The following is a 27,856-nucleotide window of genomic DNA, read 5'->3' on the forward strand; positions in this document are numbered from 1 at the left end:
GGAAGATCCCCTGGAGGAGGGCATGGCAGCCCACTCCAGTATTCTTGCCTGGAGAATCCCATGGACAGAGGAGCCTGGTGGGCTACAGTCCATGGGGTCGCAAAGAGTCGGACATGACTGAAGAGACTTGGCACACAGTGTCTCCCCAACCCCTCTCTCTGTCTCTGTCTCTCTCTCTCTCTCACACACACACACACACAAATGAAGAGCATCTTCCTTAAAGTTAAGTCTCTTGTATTTTTTCTCTCAGCTCAGGGAGGCAGGGGTGGGGACAGGTCAGGAATACAAGCAAGCCATTGGGACCCCTGGCGACAGCTGGGTGTTCTTCCTGAAAGAGGCAAATTGGAAAGAAAAGAAGGGAAAAGGGTAGGGATTGCGGGAGGTGATGAGAAAGGGAAGGGAGGAGAGTGGGGCAGAGAAGGCTGGGGATCCTGAGAGAAATGGATCAAGAAGAGGAAGAAGAAGAAAACTTGTAACCCTGAGATTTTCTGTATCCTGAGTCATTTGGAAGAAGGAAGAAGGGGGTGCAGGGTGGGGAGACTGAGGCCCAGGGGTATCACCCTTCACAGGAGTTGCCCTCAGAGGGTTCAGTTTCCAGCCAGCTCCCCACCACTCCCCCTGGGCAAAATTCACTTTCCAGAAGGTTCTGAGAAGGTGAGTTGCGGTCACTGGACACTCTCTCCCACAGGGCCTGTGCCCTGATTAGGAGAACTACAGGTTTTGTTCCCTGGTAACAGGATTCTGCAGCCAGCAGGAGACCAAGGAGGGATTCTAGGCAGGGAGGCCCTCCTGCCTGATCCTGAATTCTCTGAGGCAAACTCCCTGCCAGGAAAGGCTCCCATGGAGGGACAAGGGACATCTGTGACCAGCCAGCTGCAGAGACCTGCATGGTATCTGTCCCTCTATTCAAGAGATAGCAGTGGAGCTAGCAGTCAAGAGACCTGGGCTAGTCCACATACTAGCTGTATGAAGCTAAGCAATCTTGCCCCTCTCCGCCTTCTGTTTCTGGTCTATAAACTGGAGATGCTAGTCTCGGTCCTGTCACTACCCAGCCTTGCAGGATTTTCGTGAGGCTGAAATAGACATTATTAGTCAGTTGTGTCCGACTCTTTGCAACCCCATGGATAGTAGCCCGCCAGGCTCCTCTGTCTGTGGGATTCTCCAGGCAAGAATACTGGAGTGGGTTGCCATTTTCTTCTCCGGGGATCTTCCCAACCCAGGGATCAAACCGAGGTCTCCTGCGCTGGCAAGCAGATTCTCTAGCGTCTGAGCCACCAGGGAAGCCTATAGACAAACAAAGGAACTGGTTTGTAAACACAGCCGTGCTGCTGAGGTGATAAGGAATCATGTCTGGGCACAAGTGTGCCCAGGGTGCCTGTTTGTGCCCAGGTCAGGATGTGAGTCTGTGGTTCTGCCAAGGCAGAGTGAGATGCAGGCAGAATGAAATGCTGCTGGCTGGCAGTCAGGAGGAACCTTTGGATCTGAATCTGTCCTTGACTAGCTGTGTGATCCTGGGCTAGTCCCTGCCCTTTCTGGTCCCAGGGTCCTCTTCCCGTACAGTGACAGTCTTGAGCTTCATGCCGCAGACACCCAGCCTCACCCTCCAGGCCAGGCTGGGCTGGTCCCTCGTGCTGCCCGGGATCCGAGCCAGTGGTGAGGGAGAGAGTCAAGAGAGAAGTCGTCAGAGAGGGGTTAGGGCTGAAGTAGAAAGAAAACGGGGAAGAGGAGGAGAGCATCTGGAAGAGCAGACCCCAGGCCCCCTCGACCAGAAGGGCGGGAGGTGGCCACAGGCCCCAGCTACATTCATCTGGTCCCCAGGCCCAGGGGCCCAATAGGAGATGCAGCAGAGGTAGGGTTGGGGGGCGGCGGAGCCTGGTGGGGAGGTTGCAGGTGAGAAACTCCTCCTGGTCAGTGCCTCAGGTGAGACTGTGGGTCTTCTGGAGCCGGCTGGAGGGATGAAGAATAAGAGGAACAAGTCTGTGCCTCCCAGCCCTTTGCTTTCCAGGCCCTCTGTGGTTCCCAGAGCCTGCTTTTCTCTTCCAGCGCAGGGCCGGCTTCTAGCCCCACCCTGGGCCCCCTGCCCCTCACCTGGTCCTCCATCCCCCTGCCTGCTTCCTGCCTCCTGGGCCATCCCCACCCGCTTCTCTCCTCTGCACCGCCTCCCTCTAGCCTGTGTCTCCTCCCCTCCTGCTCCTCCACCCTCCCAGTTCCTTACTGGGGGCACTGGCAGGTCTTCTTCTCACTGAGGAGCCTCTTGATTTGAGACATCCGTTCTGCCTGGCGCTGTCCAGGGAGAAGGAGGCTAGTCGTGAGGGCCCCGGGCCTCTGAAAGGGAGCTGCCCCTTGGAGGGGAGGCACGGGGCGGGGGGGGGGGGGGGGGGGTGGGCGGGAGGGGAAAGGTGGGAGGGGAGAGGCCAGGGCTGTGGCTGAGGAGGCCATCTGTCCCAGAATTGACTCTGCGCCTTCCCTTCTCTCCCTCCTCATGGGATCTGGGATGGGGACCAGCCGGCAGTGAGGGAGGGAGCGGTGGGCAGAGGGAGCCAGAGGAGAAGCAGGTCATAGACATGGGACACCTTCGTGGCGGACAGGCCTCAGGGTCTTGAGTGCCCCGTGGGGGCGCGAGGACGTCAGGGAGGGCTCACTCACCCTGCGGTGCCAGCATTTAACACAAAAGATGCAGGAGCCAGTGAGAAGCGCTAGGCCTGCGATTCCCCCCAACACCATGGGCAGGAGCTTCGGCCAGGCCTGGATGAACTCTGACGGCAAGACTGCAAGACAGAGAGAGGCGTGCTCAGCTCCCTGCCCACTGTCAGGGCAAGGGTACACCAGGGGGACCAGGAGAGAGGGCCTCACTGCCCAGCCACACTTAGGTCTGGTCCTTTCGATGAGAGAGCCAGGCAGGATACATGGGCCCCTTAGGGGCCACCAGGACTGAAAGGGAAAGGCTGGGGAAGGATTTTTTTTTAACATTTTATTTTTTAGTGTTTAAAAATAAAATTTAAAAAAGACATTGTTGTGACAGTTTCAGGTGAAGAGCAAGGAACTCAGCTATAGATATACATGTATCCATTCTACCCCAAAGCTCCCTTGGGGAAGGGGTTTTAAGGTTAGATACTACTGCTTTCTGGGGAGCTAGACCAACAGTCCCCACCCTTGCTATGCTCACAAATGTCTGTATGTTTGGGTGTGCATGTGTCTCTGGGTCTGAAGAGGAGCCAGGAAGGGGGGCTCTTGGTCAGGTGAGCCCCGCTCCTGGGTGGTAGACCTTAGGGAAGTGGGAACTTATAGGACTACAAGAGCCCAGGGCCACGCCCCACTTCACCTCATCATCCCTGTGTCCTAGGCACCTCACCTACCACCCTACCCATCTCAGAACACCTGGGAGGCTGGGTAGGTCTCCACCAGCCCTGGGAGGCTCCCCCAGCTGAGGCGGCAGGGGCTCGGGGTTAGGCCATGGAACATGGACCCTGACTCACCCTCGATCTTGGATTCCAGCAGGACTTTGCCCTGGTCACTCAGCAGACACTGCCACATCCCAGCCTTGGGTTCCAGCTCTGTCACCACCTTTGGCTGATTTGAGCTCTTCATACTCTGGTTCCCCAGCTTCAAGTTCAGGGTCAGCCTTGGGGGGCTGGGCCCCAGCACCTCACAGGTCAGACTATTTGGGGACTTAGTCACTGTAGAGGGACAAAAGCCTGAGACTGGGACCCTGGACCTCCAGGAATTCGACGATGATGACGATGATGCTTTACATCAGCACCACTCTGCTAGCCTCTCAGAGCGCATTCTCATTCAGTTATAATGGAGGAAGCACAGCTTCTGAGGTCCAACAGTCTTAGATTTGAAACCTAGCCCAGCTGCTTAGGATCTGTGAGTCCCTGAACAAGCTACTTACCAACCTGAAGTGTTAGTCACTCAGTGGTGACTGACTTTTTGTGACCCCATGGACTGTAGCCCACTAGGCTCCTCTGTCCATGGGATTCTCCAGGCAAGAATACTGAAGTGGGTTGCCATTCCCTTCTCCAGGGGATCTTCCCCACCCAAGATCAAACCCAGGTCTCCTGCATTGCACGCAGATTCTTTACCACGTGGGCCACCAGAGAGAGCCCCACACAATTGTTAAATGGAAAGATACGCATAGAGCTCTTGAATGGGGGCCTGGCATGTATGAAACACCCAATCTAAGCCATTATTATTGGTGATGTTATTATGGTAATTAAGGAGATAAGGAGGGAAGCACTCAGTATGACACCTGACATTGTCACCATCACTGTGATATTGTTATCCTCCTTAGGACAGAAATGACCCACAGAGGGGAGGGGCTTAGTCGGGGTCTGAGGGGGTCCCAGCACAGGCAGAACTACAGCCTGGTTCTCAGTGAGGCCCTGGGGAGTTCTAGTGGAGCTCACCCTAGGCCTGCTCATGGATGTCAGGGAGGGACAGAGGATTCCAACCTCAGCTCAAAACCAACCCCCAGGGGCATACCCCCAGGGACTTCCCCCCAGGGACTTCAGAGTCTGCCTCCCAGTGCAGGGGACTCAGGCTGGATCCCTGGTCAGGGAACTAACTAAACCCTTCGAGCTGCAATGACTGACGTGCAATGCTCTAGAGCGCATGCTCTGCAAGAGAAGTCCTTGTGCCTCAATTAGAGAAACCCTGCGTGCCACAATGAACCCAGCAGAGCCACATTTTTAAAAAAAAATTTCCCCAAACCAGAGGGCCCTTGATGGGCTCCATCAGGCATCCAGGGCCTAGGCACTCTCTTGAATGGTCTGTCGTGACTTAGAGGAGCCCTGAGCCAGGTCCCTTGGCCCTTGACCCCACCCTTGCTGTCTCAGCCTAGCTCCTCACCTGTCATCACCACGAGGTTCACTTTCTGATGCAGCTTCCCCTTGGTGAGATCCAGGGTCAGGGTTCCAGAACCCGCGTACTGAGGCAAAGTCCGCTGCAGAGTGAGACGCAGCGGTAGCCTCTCCCCCATATGGAGCTTGACGTCCTTGTGAATCTTGTTCACCTTCACCTCTCTGTTCCTCAGGGTGAAGGTGACCCAGGATTGGGAGGAAGAATCCTTGTTTGCCTGCTGCCAAGTCAGCTCCCCACTCAGATTTTCATCCTCGAAGGTGAGTGGGAAGGAAAACTCCGCCTGCTCCCCCTCCTTCACATAGACTGTTTCGGGGGCCTTCTGGAAGGCTGGAGGGGGAGGGAGAGAACCTGGGTCCATACAGGGCGAGGCAGGCGCAGGAAAGGGGGCCAGGTGAGTCCAAACACTTGGGCTGCCACTCAAGCCCTTCGATTCCATTCTATATCTCCTCTCCTCTCTCTGCTCTGCACCCCAGGGAGGTGCCACAGCAGCGCCCCCTCCCCGGAGAAGCCCTCCTAGAACAGCCCAGCCACAGGGGTCCTCTCCTTCCTCAGGGTCCCGGAGCACAGAGGGCATCTGGCCCGTACCACATGGGTACAACATTCATCACCCGTCTCAAGGTAAGCGCAGACACTGGCTGACTACGTGCCAGGCGCTGTTCTAAGGGCACTTCATACGTTACTTGTCCTCATGACACAACAAGGTAGGTTAGTTCATTCCCATTTTGCAGATGCAGAAACCAAGGCACAGAGAGTTCCAGTGACCTGCTCAGGGCCACACAGTCAAGTCAGAGCCAGGATTTCAGACAGAGTCCATGAACTTCATCACCATGCTACCCTCCTGTGTGTCACAGGGTCTGGGGGAGCACCTGCCCTCTGGGCTTTTTTTTTTTTTCCTTCCCAGTGCCTACTCAGGACTCTGAACCTGCAACATGGAGTTTCATCAGGGCTGGCTTGTTGCTGTGAGCATCTCTGAGTTAGTAGACTCGTAACTTGGTGGGAGGGGGAAGCTGAGGTAACCAAGAAGACAGACGCCCTTGACAGCCCTCCTCTGGGGCTTCCTCTTGGGTCTCTGGGGTCCCTGACATCCTTACACCCCCATCCCTTTTTTCTTCCGTGTCCACTCCCTCAAGGATGGCTTGTGAAGAAGAGAGGGCCAGTGTGTCCCTTAGGGCAGACTTCTGCTCCAGGGGATCCTGGCTTCAGCCTCCCCTTCCCCCTAAACCAGACCCCCCAGAGCAGAGCAGTGAGGGCAGAGGAAGGTCTGGCAGGCAGGGGGTGCCTGCGGGGGAGGGAGGAGCCCCTCTTACCCAGCACCACGATGGGTATTTTGATCTCCAGTGTCTGCTGGCTCTGGGAGATAGTGCACGTCCAGGTACCACTGTCCTGCAGCCCCACCTGGGCCAGTGACAGGCTCTTGAGTTCTTCCTTCCTATTATTCCCTGGACCCTTCCACTGCACAGAAGGGTTGCTCCCAGAGGGACTCTCCAAAGTCAAGGTCAGGCTCTGTCCCAGCAGCACGCGGGTGTCCGAGCTGGCAGTCACTGTGAGGGGAGCAGGCGAACTGTGTCACACACACACACACACACACACACACACACACACCCCATCTCCCCAAGGAGAAGAGAAGAAGCCAGGAAGCCTCGGGTATTGCTCTGTGGTCCGTTTGTTCTTTCAGTCGCTAAGTTGTGTCTGACTCTTTGGGACCCCATGGACTGTAGCCCGCCAAGCTTCTCTGTCCATGGATTTCCCAGGCAAGAACACTGGAGTGGGTTGCCATTTCCTTCTCCAGGGGATCTTTCTGATCCAGGGATCAAACCTGCGTCTCCTGCATTGATAGGCAGATTCTCTACCACTGAGCCATCTGAGAATCTGCAGTTACCCTTGTTCCAACATCTCCCTTCTGTCCACCTCCAGCCCAAGGCAGGGTTTTCTCTCCCCTCCCACTCTGCTCTCTTCCTTGTCTCTCTCTCTCCTCCCTCTGTCTCCTGCCTTGCCACCCCTGCACCTCCCGCTCAACCCCAGGTCTCTGTCTCTGCTTGCCTGACCCAAGGCCTGAGGAGGCACTGAGAAGACACAGCGGCCTGTCTGATCTGTCTTCAGACTGTTGAAATGCCAGCAGCTCAGGCCCTGGTTTGGGTGCAGGGATGCGAGTCAAGGAGGAAGGGAAATTGGCTGAGGTCCCAGGCTACCCCACTCACGTCCAAACACCTTCAGTTCCACCTCGAGCTTCTTGCTATCCACTTCACAGGTATAAGTCCCCGAGTCAGTTACTTGGAGGTTCTTGATGATCAGAGGAAAGGATCCTTGGTCCCACAGGTTTTTTTTGGATTCCACTCGATGGCTCAGTTCAGTGTTACCTGGGAGCAGATCCCGTATGGAGGAGGTTGGGGTACCCTGGAGCCAGTGCATCCCTGGCAAGGGTGGTGCCCACGACTCTTCTGATCTGAGTTGCTGATCTCTGATAGAATCTGCCCTGGTCCTATCTGAGAACCCTAGACTGGTGAGGAGGTCCAAACACATTCCTTTACCTGGCCAGGACAGCATCTCCCTAACCCCAAATAAAATCGTAACCTCCCTTAGAGAGTATCAGCCTCTACATGTGCGCACGCTAAGTCACTTCAGTCATGTTTGACTCTTTGCGACTCCATGGACTGTAGCCCACCAGGCTCCTCTAGAGGTCCATGGGATTCTCCAGGCAAGAATACTGGAGTGGGTTGCTATTCCGTCCTCCAGGAGATCTTTCCTACCCAGGGATCTAACCCATGTCTCCTGAGTCTCCTGCATTGGCAGGTGGATTCTTTACCACTGAGCTACCTGGGAAGCTCCACCAGCTCCTACAGGCCAACACTTTACACACATCATCTCAGGTAATTGTCACAAGTCTGAGAAATAGGTACCGTTTTGCTTATCTTGCAGATAAGGAAACAGAGGTTCAGAGAAATTAAGTAGTTGTCCAAACTCTTGCTTACCCATTATTGGCAGGAACACAAACCAGTGCAATTTCTTTGGAAAGTTATTTGTTTTGTTCTTATTTTTTCAAGTTTTTATTGAAGTATAGTTGATTTTAAAATGCTATGTTAATTTCTGCTGTACAGCAAAGTGATTCAGCTATGTGTATACATACAGCCACTCTTTTTAAAAATTCTTTTTCCATACAGGTCATTACAGGGTGTTGAGTAGAGTTCCCTGTGCTATGCAGTAGGTCCTTCTTAGTTATCTGTTTTATATATAGTAGTGTGTATATGTCAATCCCAATCTCCCAATTTATCCACCCCCCTGGAAGGTAATTTATAATACTCCCAGAATTACAAATGCACATACAGAACAAAATGTCCACCATGAAAGGAGAGGTTGAATAAGTTAGACTTCACCCTTTCAGTGGAATGCTATAAGAGAAGAATGAGGAGGCTGTTTATATTCTGAGATGGAATAATATCTAAGAAACACTGTTAACTGAATAAAGCAAGATATTTTCAAAGCTACCACTGTTTGAAAAGGAGGGGGAAAGTTATTTATCATCTATCTACCTATAATATCTGTCTATCTATCTATCTTATAAACGAACAAATATTTGTAGAGGTGAACACAAGGAAATGGTCACCTTTGTTGTCCCTGGGGAGAGGACGTGAACCCCATGAGACAGGTGTGGGAGAGCTTTTCAGTTTATGCCTTTTTCAATTCTAAGATTGAATTTTGACTCCAGTAAGTGGTGGAGCCAGAATTAAAATTCAGTCTGTTGAGGAACTTCTCTGGTGGGCCAGTGGCTAAGACTCTGAGCTCCCAACGCAGGAAGTTCAATCCCTGGTCAGGGAACCAGATCCAACATGCCACAGTTAAGACCTGGCACAGACAAATAAATAAAAATGAATATTAAAAAAAAAAACTTCCGCTGCATCCCCTGTCCGCTCAGAAGATAACTCCCAGCCCCGACCTCTCGCCTTCCTCCTGGGCCCACGTTTCCAATGGCCCAAGGAATGACTTCATCTGGATGTTCTGCCATCACCCCAAAACTCAGCTGGTTACAAATGCAATCTAACACCCTTTCACTAAAATAACTTGTCCTCCTTGCTTCCCTGTTAAAAGCTCTTCTGGGTCCAATCAAGACCCCCTTGTCCAGACTGTTCTATACTTTGTAAAAGCGATTCTACTTTGTGAAAGTTCTAAGACTGTGAGAGAGTCTGGGATCAGTTCTTGGAGGAGACCAGTACAGAACAAAGCCTTAAAAGAAGGGTAGGCAGGGGACTTCCCTGGTGATCTGGTGGCTAAGACTCCACACTCCTAGTGCTGGGGGCCTGGGTTAGATCGCTAGTTGGGGAATTGGTCCCACAGGACACAACTAAGAATTACATGCCTCAGCTAAAGATCCTGCCTCAACTAAAGTAAGATTCTGCCTGCCTCAACTCAAGATCCCACAGGCCAGACAAAGACTAAAGATCCTGCATGCTGCAACTAAGACCTGGTACTGCCAAATAAATAAATATTTTTCTTTAAAAAAAAAAAAGAAGTAAGCTAGAGGAAAGTGTTGCAGCAAGAATGTCTAGGAAGGGGGTAAAGTTCCAGGACAGTCACACAGGCAGCCGCCTCAAAGCAGTGAGGACAATACCTGGGTGTGAGGTGTCTGGCTGAGGAGCTGCGGGGACCCATACTCAGGGAATGAACCTCTGGCAGAGGCTCTTCCAGGCTTAGCCTAGTGGAATAGGGTGTGACTGGCATTGTATTGGGAATCAGCACGGCAGTAGGAGGAAGAGAAGCGAAGTAGGGCAGACCAGCAGCAAAGGGAATTGCCAGGAAGCGCCCACTGTAACCCAGGGGCGAGGTAGGTGGCCTTGGCTAATGAGACGTTCCCTTGAGAACAAAGAAGGTGAAACGGAAGAACACTTCCACAGGAAGGAATGGCCCTAGGCAGGGACTGAGGGGAAATCAGGGATTGAAGTAGGGGGCCAAAAATCAACTCTGGTTCAGAAACTGGGAGCAGTCAGGAGAGGGATCCTGCTGTTGTCAGAGATCAGGAAGTTGGGAAGGAAGGCCATTCTGGAAGAAGTTCAGATCTGAAGAACAGAACAAAGACATCGACACAAAAGAGGTGAGAATTTTTAGAAAGGAGCACAGTGTTTCAGGCTCACAGGCGATCATAGAAATGCAAATTAAAACGAGGATATGTTTTTCAACTCTCAAAATTAGCAAAAAATAAAAGAGAGAAGGTTTTAAATATTGGTATTCAGTGCCAGCAAGGGCTCCAGTGAGAGACGCACACAGTGGCACTATTATCTAGACTTACTGTAAACGGATAGAACCTTTCTGGAAGCAGTCTGGCTGTATACACCAGCTTTTTTTTTTTTTTTTTAAGCTCATATCCTTAATTTCATTTCTAGAACTTTATCCTTAATAAGTTTAAAATTCAAGCCAAAATGTAAGTACAAAAACAATAATTACAGCGTTCTTAATAAGGTGCAAGATTAGATGAAAAGATAATGGCTGCATACTAGAGCATACTAACTTGATGATTATTAGGTAAGCACTACAAATGACATTTATAAATAATTTTCAATGAAATGGAAAATATTCATAATATACTTTTTTAAAGTTGTGTTAAGATCATCTTTACTTTTTCAGTTAGTTATTTGAACTACAAAAATTATACAGACTTACGGACTCAACATTTCTCTCCTTCCTTGCCCACCCTCAATACTACTGCAAACAACTTAGTGTGGATTTCTTCATGCCTTTTTTTTCTGTTTGTGTGGATACATATTTACACACATTGAATTTTCCTTTTTTTTGGTATCTATTTTTATTTAATATTAATTTGGCTACACTGGGTCTTAGTTGCCACATGGGGGATCTAGTTCCCTGACCAGAGATCAAACTCAGGCTCCTTGCATTGGGAACACTGAGTCTTAGCCACTGGACCATCAGGGAAGCCCCCACATTGAATTTTTAAATTAAAATGGGACTCTATTATTGATACATACATTGCTTACTTTCCACTTAACAAAATGTGCTTGACATCCTTCTAAGTGTGTGTGTGTGTGTGTGTGTGTGGAGCGTCTTCATTCTGTTTGTTTTGTTTTGACATTATGAAAGCTAATCATTTTACTCTGATGATTCTTTAAACATTTTCTTCTGAGAAAATCATGCAACCATAAGAAATAGCGCAGAAATATCTGGAATACCCTTGACCCAGCTCACCCCAAAGGTAACAGCTTGCAAAACTATATAGCACAGTATCGCTGCCAGGATATTGGCATTGACACAATTCAAGATGCAGAACATTTCTAGCACTATAAAGATGTTATCCTTTTCTAGCCAAATCCTCTTCCCTCCCAGACCCCTTCGCCCTGACTCCTGGCAATCACTATGTTCTCCAGTTCTATAATTTGTCATTCTGAGAATGTTATATAAATGAAATTATATAGTATGTTACTTTGTGGGATTGGCTTTTTTTTTTTTCCCATACAGCATAATCCTCTGGAGAGTCATCTAGGTTGTGGTCCAAAACTATAATTCTTTCTTTTTACTGCTGAAAAACAATCCATAGCATGCATACAACCACTCACCCATTAAAGGACATCTAGGTTATTTCTAGTCGTTGGCTACTACTAATAAAGCTGCTGTCAACAATTTTACACAGATTTCTGTGTGATCATAAGTCTTTCTTTCTCTAAGGGGTAAATGTCTAGGAGTACAACTGCTAGGTTGTTGGAGGTTAAGCTTTCTAAAGAAATTTCCAGGGCTTCTCTGGTAGCTCAGTGGTAAAGAATCTGCCTGCCAATGCAAGAGACACAGGTCTGATCCCTGGTCCAGGAAGATCCCACATTCCATGGAGCAACGAAGCTCGTGTGCTACCACTACTGAGCCTGTGCTCTAGAGACCAGGAACCGCAACTACTGAAGTCCCCAGGTCCTAGAGCCCTTGCTACCCAACAGGAGAGGCCACCACCATGAGAAGCTTAGACACTGCAGCTAGAGAGTAGCCCTCACTCCCTGAAACTAAAGAAAATCCTGAGGAGGAATGAAGACCCAGCACAGTCAAAAATAAGTAAATAAATTTTTTAAAAATTGCTGAACTGTTCTCTAGAGCAGCTGTACCATTTTATACTCCCACCAGCAATGTAAGAGTAACCAGTGTCTGCACCCTCACCAGCACTGGATGTTACCTTTTTTTTGTTTGTTTAAATTTTGGCCATTCTGATATGTGTGTGGTGATATCTCACTGTGATTTTAATTGGCATTTCCCTGATGACTAATGACGATGAACACATCTTCATGTGTTTGTTTGCCATCTCTATGTCCTCTTTGGTGAAATATCTCTTCATGTCTTTTGCTTATTTTCTAATTGGATTGTTTGGGGTGTTTTTGGTATTGAATTTTGAGAGTTGTGTTCATCTTCTAGATACTAGTCTCTGTTGGATATGTAGTTTGAATATATTTTCTCATATTTTATAAATTAAGACAATTTTCCTCTTCTCAATAGAGTGTTTTGCAGAGCAAAGTTTTTTTTTTATTTTGGTCAAGACCAACGTGTCAGGAATTCCCTGCAAGTCCAGTGGTTAGGACTTGGCACTTCCACCTCAGGGGGCACTGGTTCTATCCCTGGTTGGAGAACTAAGACCCAGCAAGACGAGTGGAGTACGCCAAAACATAAAAATAAAAAAAGATCAATATATCCATTTTTCTTTTTATGGACTGTGCATTGGTATCTAGTCTAAGAACTCTGCTTAGTCTAAATCCTAGTTCATCTCCTGAAGGAAACATAGAAACTGATGAAAACAGTTGCCTCTGGGGAAGGGAACCAAGTAACAGGGGATCAGGAGTAAGAGGGAGATTTATCGTCACTGTGTGTCATCCAGCTCAGCTCAGTTCAGTTCATTCTCTTAGTTGTGTCTGAATCTTTGCTACCCCATAGACTGCAGCACAGCAGGCTTCCCTGTCCATCACCAACTCCCAGAGGTTGCTCAAACTCATGTCCATCAAGTCAGTGATGCCATCCAACCATCCCATCCTCTGTCATCCCCATCTCCTTCTGCCTTCAATCTTTCCCAGAATCAGGATCTTTACCAATGAGTCAGCTCTTCGCATCAGGTGGCCAAAGTATTGGAGTTTCAGTTTCAACATCAGTCCTTCCAATGAATATTCAGGACTGATTTCTCTTAGGATTGACTGATTTGATCTCCTTGCAGTCCAAGGGACTCTTAGGAGTATTCTCCAATACCACAGTTCAAAACCATCAATTCTTTCGTGCTCAGCTTTCTTTATAGTCCAACTCTCACATCCATACATGGATGCTGGAAAAACCATAACTCTGATTAGACGGACCTTTGTCAGCAAAGTAACGTCTCTGCTTTTTATTATGCTGTGTAGTTTGGTCAAAGCTTTTCTTCCAAGGAGCATTTTTTAACTTCCTGGCTGCAGTCACCATCTGCAATGATTTTGGAGCCCAAGAAAATAATGTTTGTCACTGTTTCCATTTTTTCTCTTCTATTTGCCATGAAGTATTGGGACCAGATGCCATGATCTTAGTTTTTTGAATGTTGAGTTTAAGCCAACTTTTTCACTCTCCTCTTCCACTTTCCTCAAGAGGTTCTTTAGTTCTTCTTCACTTTCTTAAGGTGGTGTCATCTGCATATCTGAGGTTATTGATATTTCCCCTGGCAGTCTTGATTCCAGCTTGTGCTTCATCCAGCCTGGCATTTCACATGATGTACTCTGCATATAAGTTAAATAAACAGAGTGACAGTATACAGCCTTGGTGTATTCCTTTCCCAATTTGGAGCCAGTCCATGTCCAGTTCTAATTGTTGCTTCTTGACCTGCATGCAGATTTCTCAGGAGGCAGGTAAAGTGGTCTGATACTCCTATCTCTTTAAGAATTTTCCAGTTTGTTGTGATCCACACAGTCAAAGGCTTTAGTGTAGTCAATAAAGTTGATTTTATTGACCACACTATAGTAGATGTTTTTCTGGAACTTTCTTAATTTTCGATGATCCAACAGATGTTGGCAATTTGATCTCTGGTTCCTCTGCCTTTTCTAAATCCAGCTTGAACATCTGGAAGTTCATGGTTCATGTACTGTTGAAGCCTGACTTGCAGAATTATGAGAATTACTTTGCTGGTGTATGAGATGAATGCAATTATGCTGTAGTTTGAACATTCTTTGGCATTGCCTTCCTTTGGGATTGGAATAAACACTGACCTTTTCCAATCCTGTGGCCGCTGCTGAGTTTTCCAAATTTGCTGGCATATCGAGTGCAGCACTTTCACAGCATCATCTTTTAGGATTTGAAATAGCTCAGCTGGAATTCCAACACCTTCACTAGCTTTGTTCATAGTGATGCTTCCTAAGGTACACTTAACTTCACACTCCAGGATGTCTGGCTCTAGGTGAGTGGTTACACTACCATGGTGACCTGGGTCATTAAGACCTTTTTTGTATAGTTCTTCTGTGTATTCTTGCCAACGCTTCTTAATAATTCAATTTATTAATATCTCTTAATGACTTAGTTGCTCAGTTGTGTCCAATCCTTTGTAACCCCATAGACTGTAACCCGCCAGGCTCCTCTGTTCATGGGATTCTGTAGGCAAGAATACTGGAGTGGGTTGGCCTTTCTTACTTCGGGGGTCTTCCCAACCCAAGAATCGAACCCAAGTCTCCTGCAAGTCTCCTGCATTAGCAGGTGGATTCTTTACCACTAACGCCACCTAGGAAGCACAAATAAATAAACTAAACTTGAGCCGCTGATTGTTTTGTATTAATAGTCCAAAAGAAGCAATAAATATTGCATGCCTCCTAATGTGATGAAATTGGTAATATAAAACACCATCTATAAAACGATCTTGTCAAAAGATCAAACGTGTGCACCTCAGTGTCCATAGCAGCACTATTTGCAATGGCCAACACATGGAAGCAACCTAAATGTCCATCAACAGAGGAATGGATAGAGAAGGTATATATAATGGAATATTACTCAACCATAAGAAAGAATGAAATAATGCTATTTGCAGCAACATGGATGGACTTAGAGATTGTCATACTAAGTAAAGTAAGTCAGAAAGAGAGAGACAACGATCATATATCACACATATGTGAAATCTAAAATACGATACAAATAAACCTATTTACAAAACAGAAACAGATTCACAGACAAAGAAAACAAACTTATGGTTGCCAAAGGGGGAGGAATAGTGTATAGATATAACTGAATCGCTTTGCTATACACCAGCAACTAACACAACACCGCAAGTGAGGCTATAGTTCAATTTTAAAAAAAGATGGGGCTATAATGCCTTGTAATATGGAGTACAGCTATTAAATAAGTCACTGAGAGAAAAAATGAACATAAACTTGATCATGTCTCTAGATCTAATCACCATTTCTAGGAGATTTAAGGGACAGAGGAACATGTTGAATGCTACCACAATGTAAAACTTATAGGGCAATTGCCTGGTTTCTTCAAATATCAGTTGCAATAGGGGGCAGAAAAAGGAGAGTAAATGTATAAATTCAAAGAGATTCAAAGGTCATATCAAGAAAATACCATCCATGAATTTTTATTTGAATTCTGATTCAAATAGACCAGATGGAAAAATAATATTATGAGGCATTTGGGAAAATTTGAACACTGGATATTTTTGTCATAAAGGAATTAATTTTAAAGCATTGATGATGATATAATAGATGTGTTTTTAAATCAAAATATAGTTGATTTACAATGTTTCAGGTGTACAGCAAAGTGATTCAGTTATATGAACCAACATTGGTCATGAATTGATCATTGTTAAACCTGAGAGAGATACACAGAGGTTCATTATATATTTATTCAACTTCTATATACATTTGAATTAAGAGAAAATGTTAAAAAAATAAGCAGTGAAATGAAAACAATAATAAATCAAATAAACTTACAAAGAATAAATACATTTCACACCGGTGGCATTTTTCTACTTTTGACTCTATGACTTTCTCCCATTCAATAATGTATTGAATATTAGAAGCCATACCCAGAAGAAAGAAGAGTTACTTAAACAGGAGCATGAGGGTAAAATTTACGTGAAAAAATAAGGTTGCAAATTAATGTTCCTAAGAAGTTTTGAAATCTTAATTCTTTCCGCTTTGGAAGCTAGAAAAAGACTTCCCTGACGGCGCAGTGGATAAGAATCTGCCTGCCAGTGCAAGGGACATGTGCTCAATTCCTGGTGGGGAAAGATCCCACATGCCGAGAAGCAGCTAAGCCCGTGTGCCACAACTGCTGAGCCTGAGCTCAGGAGCCCACATGCCACACACGAAGCCCTTGCCTAGAGACTGTGCTCCGCAGCAAGAGAAGCCTCTGAGATGAGAAGTCCACACGCATGAACTAGAGAGTAGCCCCCGCTCGCCACAACTAGAGAAAAGCCCAAGTGGCAGTGAAGGCCCAGGACATTCAAAAATAAATACATTATTTTTGAAAAAGCTAGGGAGAAACATTCTGTTGCTCTTAATGGAAGTAAACAAAGTATCATCATTGGTCTGTAACAACAATATTCATGAAATCATGGGTTTCATATGATAACTATTTTTCTACTATCCATTAAAATAAGGTCATCAATATTAAAATAATGAAATTATAGTAGACCACCAGAAGCCATTCCCCAGCCCGCCAGTAGCTGGCAAAGGGTGGTTCCGGACTTGGGGAGTCCCTGAGACTCTGGCTGATGGCAGAACCCTCCAGAACCCCAGAGTTTACTAGGAGCTGGGCCCTGCCACCGGGGTGTTCATTCCCCAGGGCTCTCTTCTCTAAACAGGGAGCAGGGTCCACCTACCTTTGTGCAAGAAGGAGTTATGACTCCCCAGAATCTTGGACTGGGAAGAATCTTTCCAGCTGAAGACTATGTTCTTCTTCTGGGAAGCCTGGCAGGGCAGCTCTGCCTGGCCTCCTGCCTTACCCAGCACCACTGCTTTTCCCTGAGTGCCAGCCGGGAGCATCACTAGGTGGAAAAACAGGGGAGTCAGGCCTTGAGGCTGTGGTTGCCCCATCCCCTACCTGGCATTCCCCAACCAGCCCCTCCTCCCAAGCCACCTGCACCCAGACCCCAAGTCTGAGCACTCACCCAGTTGCAGCACCAAGAACAGGTGCCTAAGAGAGGTCCCCGGGCCCATTGTGGCTTTGCTGAGGCAGGCAAGGACCTGAGCCTTCGGCCTGGGGGAGACACCAGTCAGCAGTTAGCAGGCGTTCATCTGGCTGGGTCCCCTTCATGACCTAGACAGCCAGGCGGGAACCTAGACGTGCAGGCCTCTGAAGAAGACACCCATGGGTTACATGCCACGCATGCTGTGCCTGGGCCAGGGGTGGGTTCTTTGCCAGGGGGAATCAGAAAAGGATTCTCAAAAGACTTCCCTCATGGTCCAATGGTTAAAAATCCGCCTGCCAAGGCAAGGAACATGGGTTCAATCCTTGGTCTAGGAAGATTCCACATGCCAGGGAGCAACTAAGCCCTGTGCCACAGTTATTGAGCCTGGGAGCTGCAACCACTGAGCCCACATGCTATGGCTACTGAAGCCCACGTGTCCTACAGCCTGCACTCCACAACAAGAGAAGCCACCAGAATGAGAAGCCCTCACACCGGAGCTAGAGAGTAGCCCCCACTCGTTGCAACTAGAGAAAGTCTGTGCCCAGCAACGAAGACCCAGCACAACCAAAACTTAATTAATCAATCAATGAATTACAAAATAAAATGAGTGAACAGCTTTTGGTATGAAGTAAAGTTTTTAAAAAAGAAGAAAAGAATTCTCAGAGAAGGTGGCAAATTAGTAGGAACTGAGACTAGGGAGTCAGGCCAGGTCATGAAGGTCCCGGAATGCTGTGACCCTGGGCGCTCGAGGGAGCTTTACTTAGAGGACAGGAGTAGACTTACAGGATGGATCCCTCCAGCTGCTGAGCAGAAGAGGACCTGGAGGAGGTCAAGCATGGGAGGCAGGATTGCAAGAATCCTGGTGGGAAAAGATGAGGCCTGAACTCAGAGAGACAGACTTAAGGGAGGAGCTCTGAAAGAAAACCCCCAGGACCTGGGGTCTGATTCAGTATGAGGGATGCAGTCAGGGAAAGGGCAGAAGGTGATTCCCTAGAAGGCCTCTGAGTGGGACAAGCAAAAAGGCAATACTCCGGAGTTTCTGTGGGCTTGGAAGACAGACAGGGCCGTGGGGGAGGGGGTCGCAGAAGGGCTCTGCATGGACCTGGAGGAATGGGCGCCACTGGGTTGGAGCAGTGATTCCCCATGTGTGATCACCCGAGAACTTGTGAGACAGGCAACCTCTGGGGCCCACCCTAGACCTCCAGGATCGGGAGCTGGGGTTGGGTGCAGCCGTCTGTGTTCACAGCCCTCTGGGGGACTGCTGCACACTCAAGTTTGACAACCCCGAGACAGCTGGAAAGGAAAGGGGAGGGCACCCCACCACAATCTGCAGAGTCGGGGGCAATGGGGGGGCATGTGGCTGTGGAGCGAAGTCTTGGGGAGTGGAGCCTGATCTTGAAACTTGCTGGGCAGGCCAGAGAGTTAGGGCTTGGCTCTGCAGGGCGCTGGGAGCCGCTGCTCATTTTGGAGCAGATGTGACAAGGTCTTTGAGAGCTTTAGGAAGCTCAGTCAGATGGTAAGGGGACCAGATGACACGGAGGAAGTAGAGCCAAAGGAAGGCCACCAGACAGTGCCTCGCAGGCAGGCGGCACCAGGCTCAAGTGTCTTTGAGGGGGTGGTGGAGGCTTGGACTAGAAGTCTGGGAGACTAGCGGAGGCAAACTATTACATACAGGATGGATAAACAACAAGGTCCTACTGTATAGCACAGGGAACTATATTCAATATCCTGTAATAAATCATAATGTAAAAGAATATGAAAAAGAGTATAGTATATATAACTGAATCACTTTGCTGTACGCCAGGAACTAACACAACACTGTAAATCAACTGTACTTCAATTTTTTTTTTAAAGTATCTTTGAATTTGGCCCCAGATTGAGGGCAGGCCTCAGAGCAGTGACAGCCTTGGGGGCTGTCAGCACACACCTGGCACGCAGCTTGTGTATCCAGACCTACTTTTCTCCCCCCAGCCCCACCCCAGCCTGGTCTTTCTCTCTGCTGGGGACCACCTTTCAGTGAGCTGTCTGCTCTGAACTCCCACTCTGACCCCCTTATGGGCACATCCCACCTTCTACTGTAGTTTCAGTTCCTGCCTTTCCTCCACCAACCGTCAATCTTAAGGGAGATCAACCTGAATATTCACCGGAAGGACTGATGTTGAAGCTGAAGCTCCAATACTTTGGCCACCTGATGCGAACAGCCAACTCACTGGAAAAGACCCTGATGCTGGGAAAGATTGAGAGCAGGAGGAGAAGAGGATGTCAGAGGATGAGATGGCTGGATGGTATCACCAATCCAATGGACATGAACTTGGGCAAACTCCAGGAGATGATGAGGGACAGGGAAACCTGGCATGCTGCAGTCCAAGGGGTTGCAAAGAGTTGGACACAACTGGGCAACTGAATAACAACTTTCCTTCACCAACTTGATCTCTAGGCTAGAGATGATGGTCCAGCCATCATCTGGCCACCGCTGGCTCCATTCTGGAGCACAGAGAAGGGACTTGGGATGTGTTTGGTTAATTTAAACCAAATTTAATTGAACAGAGAGGGGAAATCACTGATTACTTTTTTCTGGACTCAACATGGTAATTCTGTTACTAAAAAGTGTCTGTACACACCCAAACCTGGCCTGAATGAAGCCAAGTCATCCCCATCCACACAGCCTACTCTTGTGCAGGTCCTCTCAAGTATTCTCTTTTCTTTTAAAATTAATTTATTTTTAATTGGAGGATAATAGCTTTACAGTGTTGTGTTGGTTTCTGCCATACATCAACATGAATCAGCCATAGGTATACATATGTCCCCTCCCTCTTGAACCTCCCTCCCACTTCCTCCACCTTCTTTCATTTTTAAAATTTTTTGACCACACCACGAAGCATGTAGGACCTTAGTTCCCGATCAGGGATCAAACCTGCGCCCCCTGCATTGGAAGCACAGAGTGTTAATCACTTGACCAGCAGGGAAGCGCACACCCCCGACCCCCAGGCATTCTCCATGCTCTCTGCCCTGCTCTCCACAAGGAGGCTGCCCACTGCACACCTTATACACTGTGTCACCCAGGCTCCCTCGCCCTTCAGCTCCTGGTTGGGGTTGGCCGATGGGGAGCACCCACAAGACATGAGAGGGCCGGGGAGAGAGGTTGGGGTGTTTTATCCTTGTTCTCTCCTGGCTCAGGGCATATTTTCTGGCATCAGCTGTATTCCCTCCCTTGCCCTTTCCTTCCCATGATGACCATAGCTCCTTCCAGGTGGCCCCCTAAGAGCAACTCAAGCCCTCACTGGGTTCCAGAAACACCAGGTTGGCCCTTTTCCCTTCAGGACTCTGCCCGCTGCTTTGGCATCTGGTGCCTCAACACCTCTTTCTGCAGGTGGTCTTGAATCATCTGCAATGGACTCCGTTTCCTATTGGCCACTGACCCATGATGAGGAGGCAGCACTTGAATGCATGCTAAGGGCTTGACCCTCCTAGTGAGGTTCGGGCCGGGGAAGCCTCCTCTTCAAGAAGTGTTGAGGCACCAGATGCCAAAGCAGCGGGCAGAGTCCTGAAGAGGAAAGGGCCAACCTGATGTTGCTTCATCTGCCTGAAAGAGGAACTACTCAGGGGCTAATGCCTGGTAGGATCTTGCTTGAATTTTTTTTTTAAAACAAGGGAAATAGGAAGATAAGTGGTCAAGAAGGACGTTTTGGGGGCTTCCCTGGTGGTCCAGTGGTTAAAAATCTGCCTTGCAATGCACAGGACACGGTTTGGTCCCTGGTCCGGAAAGAGTCCATGTGTCGCGGAGCAACTAAGCCTGTGCGCAACAACTTCTGAGCCCACGTCTAGAGCCCAAACTCTGCAACGAGAAGCCACCACAGTAAGAAACCTACGCACCGCAGCTCGAGAAAGCCTGCATGTGGCAACAAAGACACACCACAGCCAAAAAATAAATAAATCTTTAAAAAAAAAAAAAAAGGAGGAGGTTTCCAGGAAAGGAAGAAGGAGGCTAGGTCACGGGTGAAGTTGTTTACTAGTTGTCCTGGGACCACACATCAGGAGGCTGGGGTGAGAGAGTAGAGCGGGGCACTCTCACATCTGAAAGTAGGTCCCACTGTCAGCCCATCCTAGACTCACCGTGTCCTGGGTGAGCAGAGAGTGAGGGAGTCTCCATGTGAGATGCCCTTCCCTGAGGTTCAGAGTCAGCTTAGACGCCTGAGCAAGACTAGGGACATTCCTGTCCCTCCCCAGGTGTGGTCAACTTTTCCTCCCCACTCCGTGATCCTGGCCTCAGTGCAAGGCCCACTTCCCACTCCTAGATTCCTGTGTTGCCCCAACCCACCAGCCCAGGGCTCAACTTGGTCGGTGGAGGAGGTTCTGGGTTTCCAGATGCTGTTTGCTTTGATGCCTGGGGCTTCCGCTGCCGCCCCAGAGAGCTGGCCTTTGATCCCCACATCCTCAGCCTCCCCAGAAGCACTCTGCCCTGGTACAGTAGCATCCTGTACAGTGTACACCGCAGGCTCCTGAGGCCGGCGGGAGGGCCCACTGGTCCCCGAGGCCTTGGCTCCTCTCTCTCTCCGTTTCTCTGCTCGCGTCTGTGCTTCCCCTCACCTCTACCTTCAGCTCCCTGTGTCTGTCTCTCCTCCTCTGCTAGGAGGCAGTTCTAGCTCTCCTGGCTTGCCTGCGGGGCCCCTTGCTTCTTCTCCCTCAGAATCCCTTCTCTCTCCAGCAGCCACTAAGCTCCAGTCCCTCCTGGCCTGGAAACCAGCATCCTGGCCTCCGGGTGGAGGGTCGCAGTCTCCACAAACTCCTGTGTGAAGGGCCCCTACAGCCTGGGGCCCAGGATAGATGCCAGGGAGATGGCTGTGGGGTGGACAAAGAAAAAGGACAGATTCCTCGGAGGAACACACAGAAGTCCCAAGGGAGGATGATGGGAGGATGGGAGGGAAAGAGAAAGGCAGGGAGGGACCCAGATTAGCTCATTAAAGCAGCAGCTACATTCACACAATCCACGATCACACACAATGCCTCACACACAAGGCCCGGCGTAGCACAAACGAGGTAGGGCGGAGGGAAAGAAGGAGACTCTGAGACACAAGACACAGGCCTGGAGCAGGACACCGAAAGAGAGGCAAGGAGAAGCCAAGAAGGCAACGCGCTGCTTGCCCTCGGGGCCCAGCCGCCCCCTACCCGGGGCACGGCTGAGAAGCGAGGCTCAGGGCTGGGGGGAAGAGGGCACAGCCCCACCGCAGTGACAGTCTGTGGTCCCGCAGGCACTTTTATCTCCTCCGCACAGCCCCCATCAGCCCCCTCCAGCCCACCGCGGATGTGCCCCCTATTGCACGCGCCCCGTCTGCTGAGCTCCAGCTTTGTGCGAATGTAACTTCCTAGAGACATGGTCCCTCGAAGGGACCCTTGTGGTTCGGTGGCTGCAAACCTCCACCATCCTCTCCTTTGCCTCCGCCGCCCACATGGGGGGGGGAACGGAGCGCCCCCTCTCCTTCCACGATCCCCGGAGAGGTGCAGAGCCGACCTCAGCCAAGGAGCCCACAAACCCCAGTCCTTGCCTGGCCCCTCCACACACCCACCCTCATCAAAGGCATGTCACTCAACCAAGACTTACTGAAGCTCTAAAGCGGCCAGGCCCTTGTCTACCCAACTCCTTGATGCCATGCCAGGGCTAGGATCAGGGTCCAAGGGCTATGGGGCTTCTGCCCAGAACTGGTTGATGGGAGAGAGTCTTATCTCAGGTGGGCTTCTGCCTGAGGGCCCCCACACTGAAGGAGGGAGACATCTCACAGTCCTCTGGGAACCCCTTCTTCTGCGGTGAGGAGGGCGGCCATTTTGTTCCAGCCCAGACTCTACACAGCGCAAGAAATTGTCAAAAACGCAGTGCGCGGACCTCCCCGGCATCAGGCTCTGCTCTTAGCCCTGCACCCCAAAAAGCCCACCCCGAAAGGGCAGGACATTCAGGAAGAGCTGTCCCACCTAGAGCGCAATGTTTTTGAGTGAGTGACAATGGGGCCTTTCTCTTCTGAGGGATCTGACTATAGAGAGGAGGCCCCCATCCACACACACACACACAGAATCCGGCCAGAATGAGAGGACAGTGGACACCCTGGGGGACAGGGCTGGAGGCCAAGGAGGCCTCAGGAGAGAGGAGAGGTCTGAGGACATGGAGGAGGGAGGCTGGGGTCCTTCGGAGCATTCTGCTCAAGAGGCATCACCTCCTGTGTGTCCCCCACACACCCCTCACCCAGCTCAGGGAGGGTCTGCAGGTCCTTCTCTAACCCCCCCACCAGCCTCCTTTTCTAGAGCAGCTGAAACACCTAACACTGATTTCTTAGAACCAATTTTTCTAATGACATAGTGGCCTAAAAATACGTCTCTCTCCCTTTTACCACATGTCATACCCAGGAGCTCGGTTTCACCCCTTTCTCAGAATTTTAGCTTTCAATCATCTCATTAATCATTTTAAAGCTAAAGTAGAAGTGTCTTTAGATACACTGTTCAAAAATACTAAAAAGGCACGGAAAGCAAACAAAAGTGTAGAAACATCAACTGAGAGTCGAAGGAGGCTACACCAGTCATATGGCTTATGAAATGCTGCAAATATGATTTCTGGTGTGAGTTTTTGGTGAGCGAGTCATTGGGAAAATTAATTTGAGGAGAGAAATGTCTCTAGACCAGGTTCTACTCCTTTTTCTCTTGCTTTTATATTGTTTTCTCTTTTCCTTTCTTTTTCCTGGGCCTCCTCCCTCTGTAATATTTGTGGGTTCTTTCTATGTCCCTCCCATTTCTTCTTTCCTCTTTTTTTCCCCTCTTTTCCCCTCTCCTTGTCTTTATCTCCTCTACTCCCCATGACCAGTGGCCTTTTTCAGCCCAGGGCCCTCAAACGCCCATTTCTTCTCTGATCTCCAAATCCGAGTCAACACCCTTCCGCCCCGGGAACTGAACTGTGTGCAGCGGGGCTGTGAAGAGAAGCATGGCAGAGTCTCTTGGCTTCTGCAGGCTCACATTTCCAGGGGGAGAGTGTGGCTCGGGAAATGCCAGAGAAGGTGGCCAGAGCTCTGGGCAAGACCTGTGATGCCAGCGCATCTCCTGCCTTGCTCCCCTGCCCTCCCTGACCCTCAGAAAGGAACGAAGCCTGGTCTGTGCCTCTTACCTCCCAGCCTGGGTCTCTCTTCCTTTCTGCTTCTAGCGCAGGTGTGTCTCTGTGAGGGTTGGGAGCAGAAGCCCACTGGGGAGGGTGCCTGTTACTTCTGCAGACAGAGATACGCTTAGAGGGAGAGACAGGAAGCCTGGTAGCGAGTCTCCTCCACTCCCCAGGCCTGGGCCAGCCCCCAACGTCACCACCTAGGGCTAGGGTCCCCACCCCCTGCCTTTTGGGGAAGACGTCAGAATGAAAATGGCAAAGTCAAGGGAAAAAAATTCAGCAGAACCCGGCCAGAGCCCAGAATGTGGTCCCGCTTCTCGTTGGATGGCAAGAAAAAGCGTCACTGTGCTTTGGGTGGCTAGCAAGAAAAACACTGATGGACCAGTGATATTACAGTCTGGCCAGGGCTTCTGGGAAACAATTTAAGTGGGAGGCAGATAGAGGATCTGAAATAACGGCTGTGGGCAGCCACACACAGCATCGAACTCCAGGGCCAGAGGATACCTGTTCAGCAGGTGCTTCCAGGGCCCCCTCACCAAAGGCATCATAGTTGGGCCCGTGTGGCAGAAAGGGCCAGGGCTAAGAAGGGGCAGCTGAGACAGTCAGAGTGACCATAGACTGGGCTTCTTTCTGTGAGTTTTCATTTCTGGCCAGTCTACAAATGTTTCTCTCTGCTTCAGATCTCTCATGAGCACCAGATGGGGGTCTCTCTGTTTGGACGTTCAGCAGACATAGCAAACTCAAACCCAACAAATAGCTTCCCAAACCAAACCCATCACCTCCATGTTACTACCCGCCAAACCTACTCCTTGTTCAACTTTCCCACTCAGTGAGGGGCCCACCATCCACTCAGCTGCTCAAACCCAAGGAATTGGGTGTAATCTCTTTTTAAATATTTATTTATTTGACTGTGTCAGGTCTTGGTTGGGGTAAGCAGGATCTTTCATTATGGTTCTCTGGCTCAGTAGTTGTAGCATGAGGGCCTAGTTTCCTCATGGCCTGTGGGATCCTAGTTCCCCAACCAGGGATTAAACCCGCTGCCCCTGCATGGCAAGGCGGATTCTTAACCACTGGACCACCAGGAAAGCCCCCCAACCCCCGCTCTCTTTTTTTTTTTAATTTTATTTTTTTGTTTGTTTGGTTGCGTTTTTGTGTTGTTGTTCTTGTTTTTTTTTTTTTTTTTTTACCATACGCATGACATTGGTGTTCAGTCGCTAAGTCATGTCCAACTCTGTGACCCCATGGATTAAGTACACTAGGCTCCCTGGTCCTTAACTATCTCCAGAGTTTGCTCAGACTCGTGTCCATTGAGTTAGTGATCCATCCAACCATCTCATCCTCTGCTGCCCTCTTTTCCTTTTGTGTTCTATCTTTCCCAGCCTCAGGGTCTCTTTCAGTGAGTCAGTTCTTTGCATCAGGTGGCCAAAGGATTGGATCTTCAGCTTCAACATCAGTCCTTCCAATGACTATTCGGGTGGATTTCCTTTAGATTGACTGGTTTGATCTTGCTGTCCAAGGGACTCTCAAGGGTCTTCTCCAGGCAACATGTGGAATCTAAATTCCCGAACTAGGGATTGAACCCATGTCCCCTGCATTGCAAGGCAGATTCTTCACCCCTGGGCCCACAGGGAAGTCCCTGTGTGTAATCTCTGACTCGTTCCTCAGCCAGCACCTCCTGAGTATTTGTTTCCCAATTCCCTGGGACATCACTTTCTAAGTAGCTCTGAAGTCTGTCAGAGTCACTCTGCCCCACCGCCACCATTCGAGTCCAAGGTGCCATCTTCATCCTTCACTTGGTCAATAGCTCCTGCCTCCCCCTGGTCTCCTGGTGTCTCTCTCCTGCCTTCCTGCAGACCGTCATCTGCTCAACAGCCTGAGTGATCACTCCAGTACGCCCCTGTCATCCTGGCATTCACCTACTGACAACAAAAGTGGCTAGTTCAGTTTTCAACTCCAACAACGAATACAAGTGTTTCTGTTGAGACAACCATTGTGGTTTGTTGCAGCTAAAGCGCTTTCTGCTACTTCTCTTTTCATAACACAGTATACCCAAAAATTGAGAGTTAATAACATTAGTATATATACTGCTTCATCAAGAACACTCTAAATCAAAACTGGCATTAGTTGTTTTTCTTTTTTTTTTGCTACAAGTGCCTGACAGTGGAAAGTACAATGACCTTAGCATGGTTTGGCATCACCACCTTGGTTTGTGCTAAGGCAGCAGTCTAACCTAGATTGTTTTTGCAACATCTCTGCAATGTTAACGTAGTGACAAGGACAAATAATGTCCTATTATTTTTATGAAAATGGCTTGATCTGGCAGACTCCCTGAAAGGGTCTCAGGGTCCCCCATGGATCACACAGTGAGAACCCCACTAATCTGGAAATTTTGTTTCCACTCTTTAGGTCTTAGTTATCTCTCTGCACAGACCTTTAGTTGTCCCCTAAACCTATTTTCTCCTTCTTCCTGATAATAGAAGCCTCAATTTTTAGCTGAGCTCACGGTTGCCCAGATTTACGTTACATTTAAGTTATATTTCCCAGCCTCCTTTGCAGCTGGGTATGGCTAAATGACTCAAGGCTTTTTTTTTTTTTTTTTTTGCCTTGGCTGGTCTTTGTTGCAACACTCAGGGTCTTCAGTTGAGGCCTGCGAACTCTTAGTTGCTTCATGTGGGATCTAGTTCCCTGACCAAGGATTGAATCTGGGTCCCCTACATTGAGAGCGAGGAGTCAGCCACTGGACAACCAGGGAAGTCCCTGAATGACTCCGTTTTGGTTAATGGATATAAGTTTGTAAGTGCAGGGGTTAGGTGCAAGCTCTAGGGTGCGTCCCTCAAGGGAGTGTGGGTGTCCTCCTTTGGGCAAGAATGCAAACATCCATCTTACACACCACCTGCCTGCTTTTCTCATTTATGTGGCCTCGCAGGCTCCAGTAAGCATTCAAGATTGTGACCCCTGACCCGGCCCAATTCTCTCCATTCATTTGTGTATTCAACAAGCATGCCATGTTTACCAGCCCAAGGCATCTGCTGGAACCCAGGGCATGCTGTTGTGCTTAGTCGCTTCAGTCCTGTCAAACTCTTTGTGACCCCTTGGACTGCATCCCACCAGGTCCTCCGTCCATGGGATTCTCCAGGCAAGAATACTGGAGTGGGTTGCCATGCCCTCCTCCAGGGGATCTTTTCCACCCAGGGATCAAACTCGGTCTTCTACGTCTCCTCCCTCTCCTGCATTGCAGGCAGATTCTTCACCACTAAGCCACAGGGGAAGCCCAAGGAACCCGGGGATGTGATGCTACATAAACCAAACACGATTACTCTCAAGCCTGTGGCATGGACCCTACGTAGTTAATAATTCCATCACAACTGGAGAAGGGCTACAAAGGGAGACACACAGCGTGCCAGGGCAGCTTATCATAGGGAACCTTTCTTTCTTTTTTTAAAAAATATTTATTCGACTGTGTCGAGTCTTAGATGCAGTGTGCGAGCTCTTTCGGCACGGGGGCTCCAGAGCCTGCAGGCTCAGGAGTTGCCCTACAGTATGTGGGGTCCTAGTTCCCCAGAACTTCTGCATTGGAAGGCAGATTCCTAACCACTGGACCACCAGAGAAGTCCCAGGGAGCTTTATTTCAACTGGGGGGTTGAGAAAGGCTTCCAGAAAGCATATCCCAGTAACCATCTGGGCCCTAGTAAAAGTGAAAGAAAATTCAATACAACAGAGGCCGAAATGAGAATGAAATTAATTTCTCCTCTGAAAGA

General features: G+C 49.1%; 1 protein-coding gene across 3 annotated transcripts; it reads right to left on the reverse strand.

The window, feature by feature from the left end:
- Positions 1-217: 217 nt before the first annotated feature.
- On the reverse strand, positions 218-24,458 carry CD4 (CD4 molecule). Of its 3 annotated transcripts, XR_011255315.1 has the most exons (11): positions 24,108-24,424; positions 16,946-17,034; positions 16,658-16,822; positions 7,062-7,220; positions 6,171-6,404; positions 4,852-5,190; positions 3,477-3,677; positions 2,647-2,768; positions 2,216-2,283; positions 884-1,947; positions 218-741 (listed from the first exon to the last, which is right to left on the reverse strand). XR_011255315.1 is itself a non-coding variant. In XM_069581413.1 (10 exons), exons 2-10 carry the CDS (start codon positions 16,992-16,994, stop codon positions 1,917-1,919), a joined length of 1,368 nt encoding a protein of 455 aa, XP_069437514.1. In that variant the 5' UTR covers positions 16,995-17,034; positions 24,108-24,458; the 3' UTR covers positions 218-1,916. The 3 variants fall into 3 exon arrangements, 2 of the variants coding, with proteins under 2 accessions (XP_069437514.1, XP_069437515.1); XM_069581413.1 differs by having other exon boundaries at positions 218-1,947; positions 24,108-24,458; XM_069581414.1 differs by having other exon boundaries at positions 218-1,947; positions 16,946-17,130; positions 24,108-24,232.
- Between the last annotated feature and the right edge of the window lie 3,398 nt (positions 24,459-27,856).

Source organism: Ovis canadensis, chromosome 3 (genome assembly GCF_042477335.2).
Source record: "Ovis canadensis isolate MfBH-ARS-UI-01 breed Bighorn chromosome 3, ARS-UI_OviCan_v2, whole genome shotgun sequence".
NCBI lineage: Eukaryota > Metazoa > Chordata > Mammalia > Artiodactyla > Bovidae > Ovis > Ovis canadensis.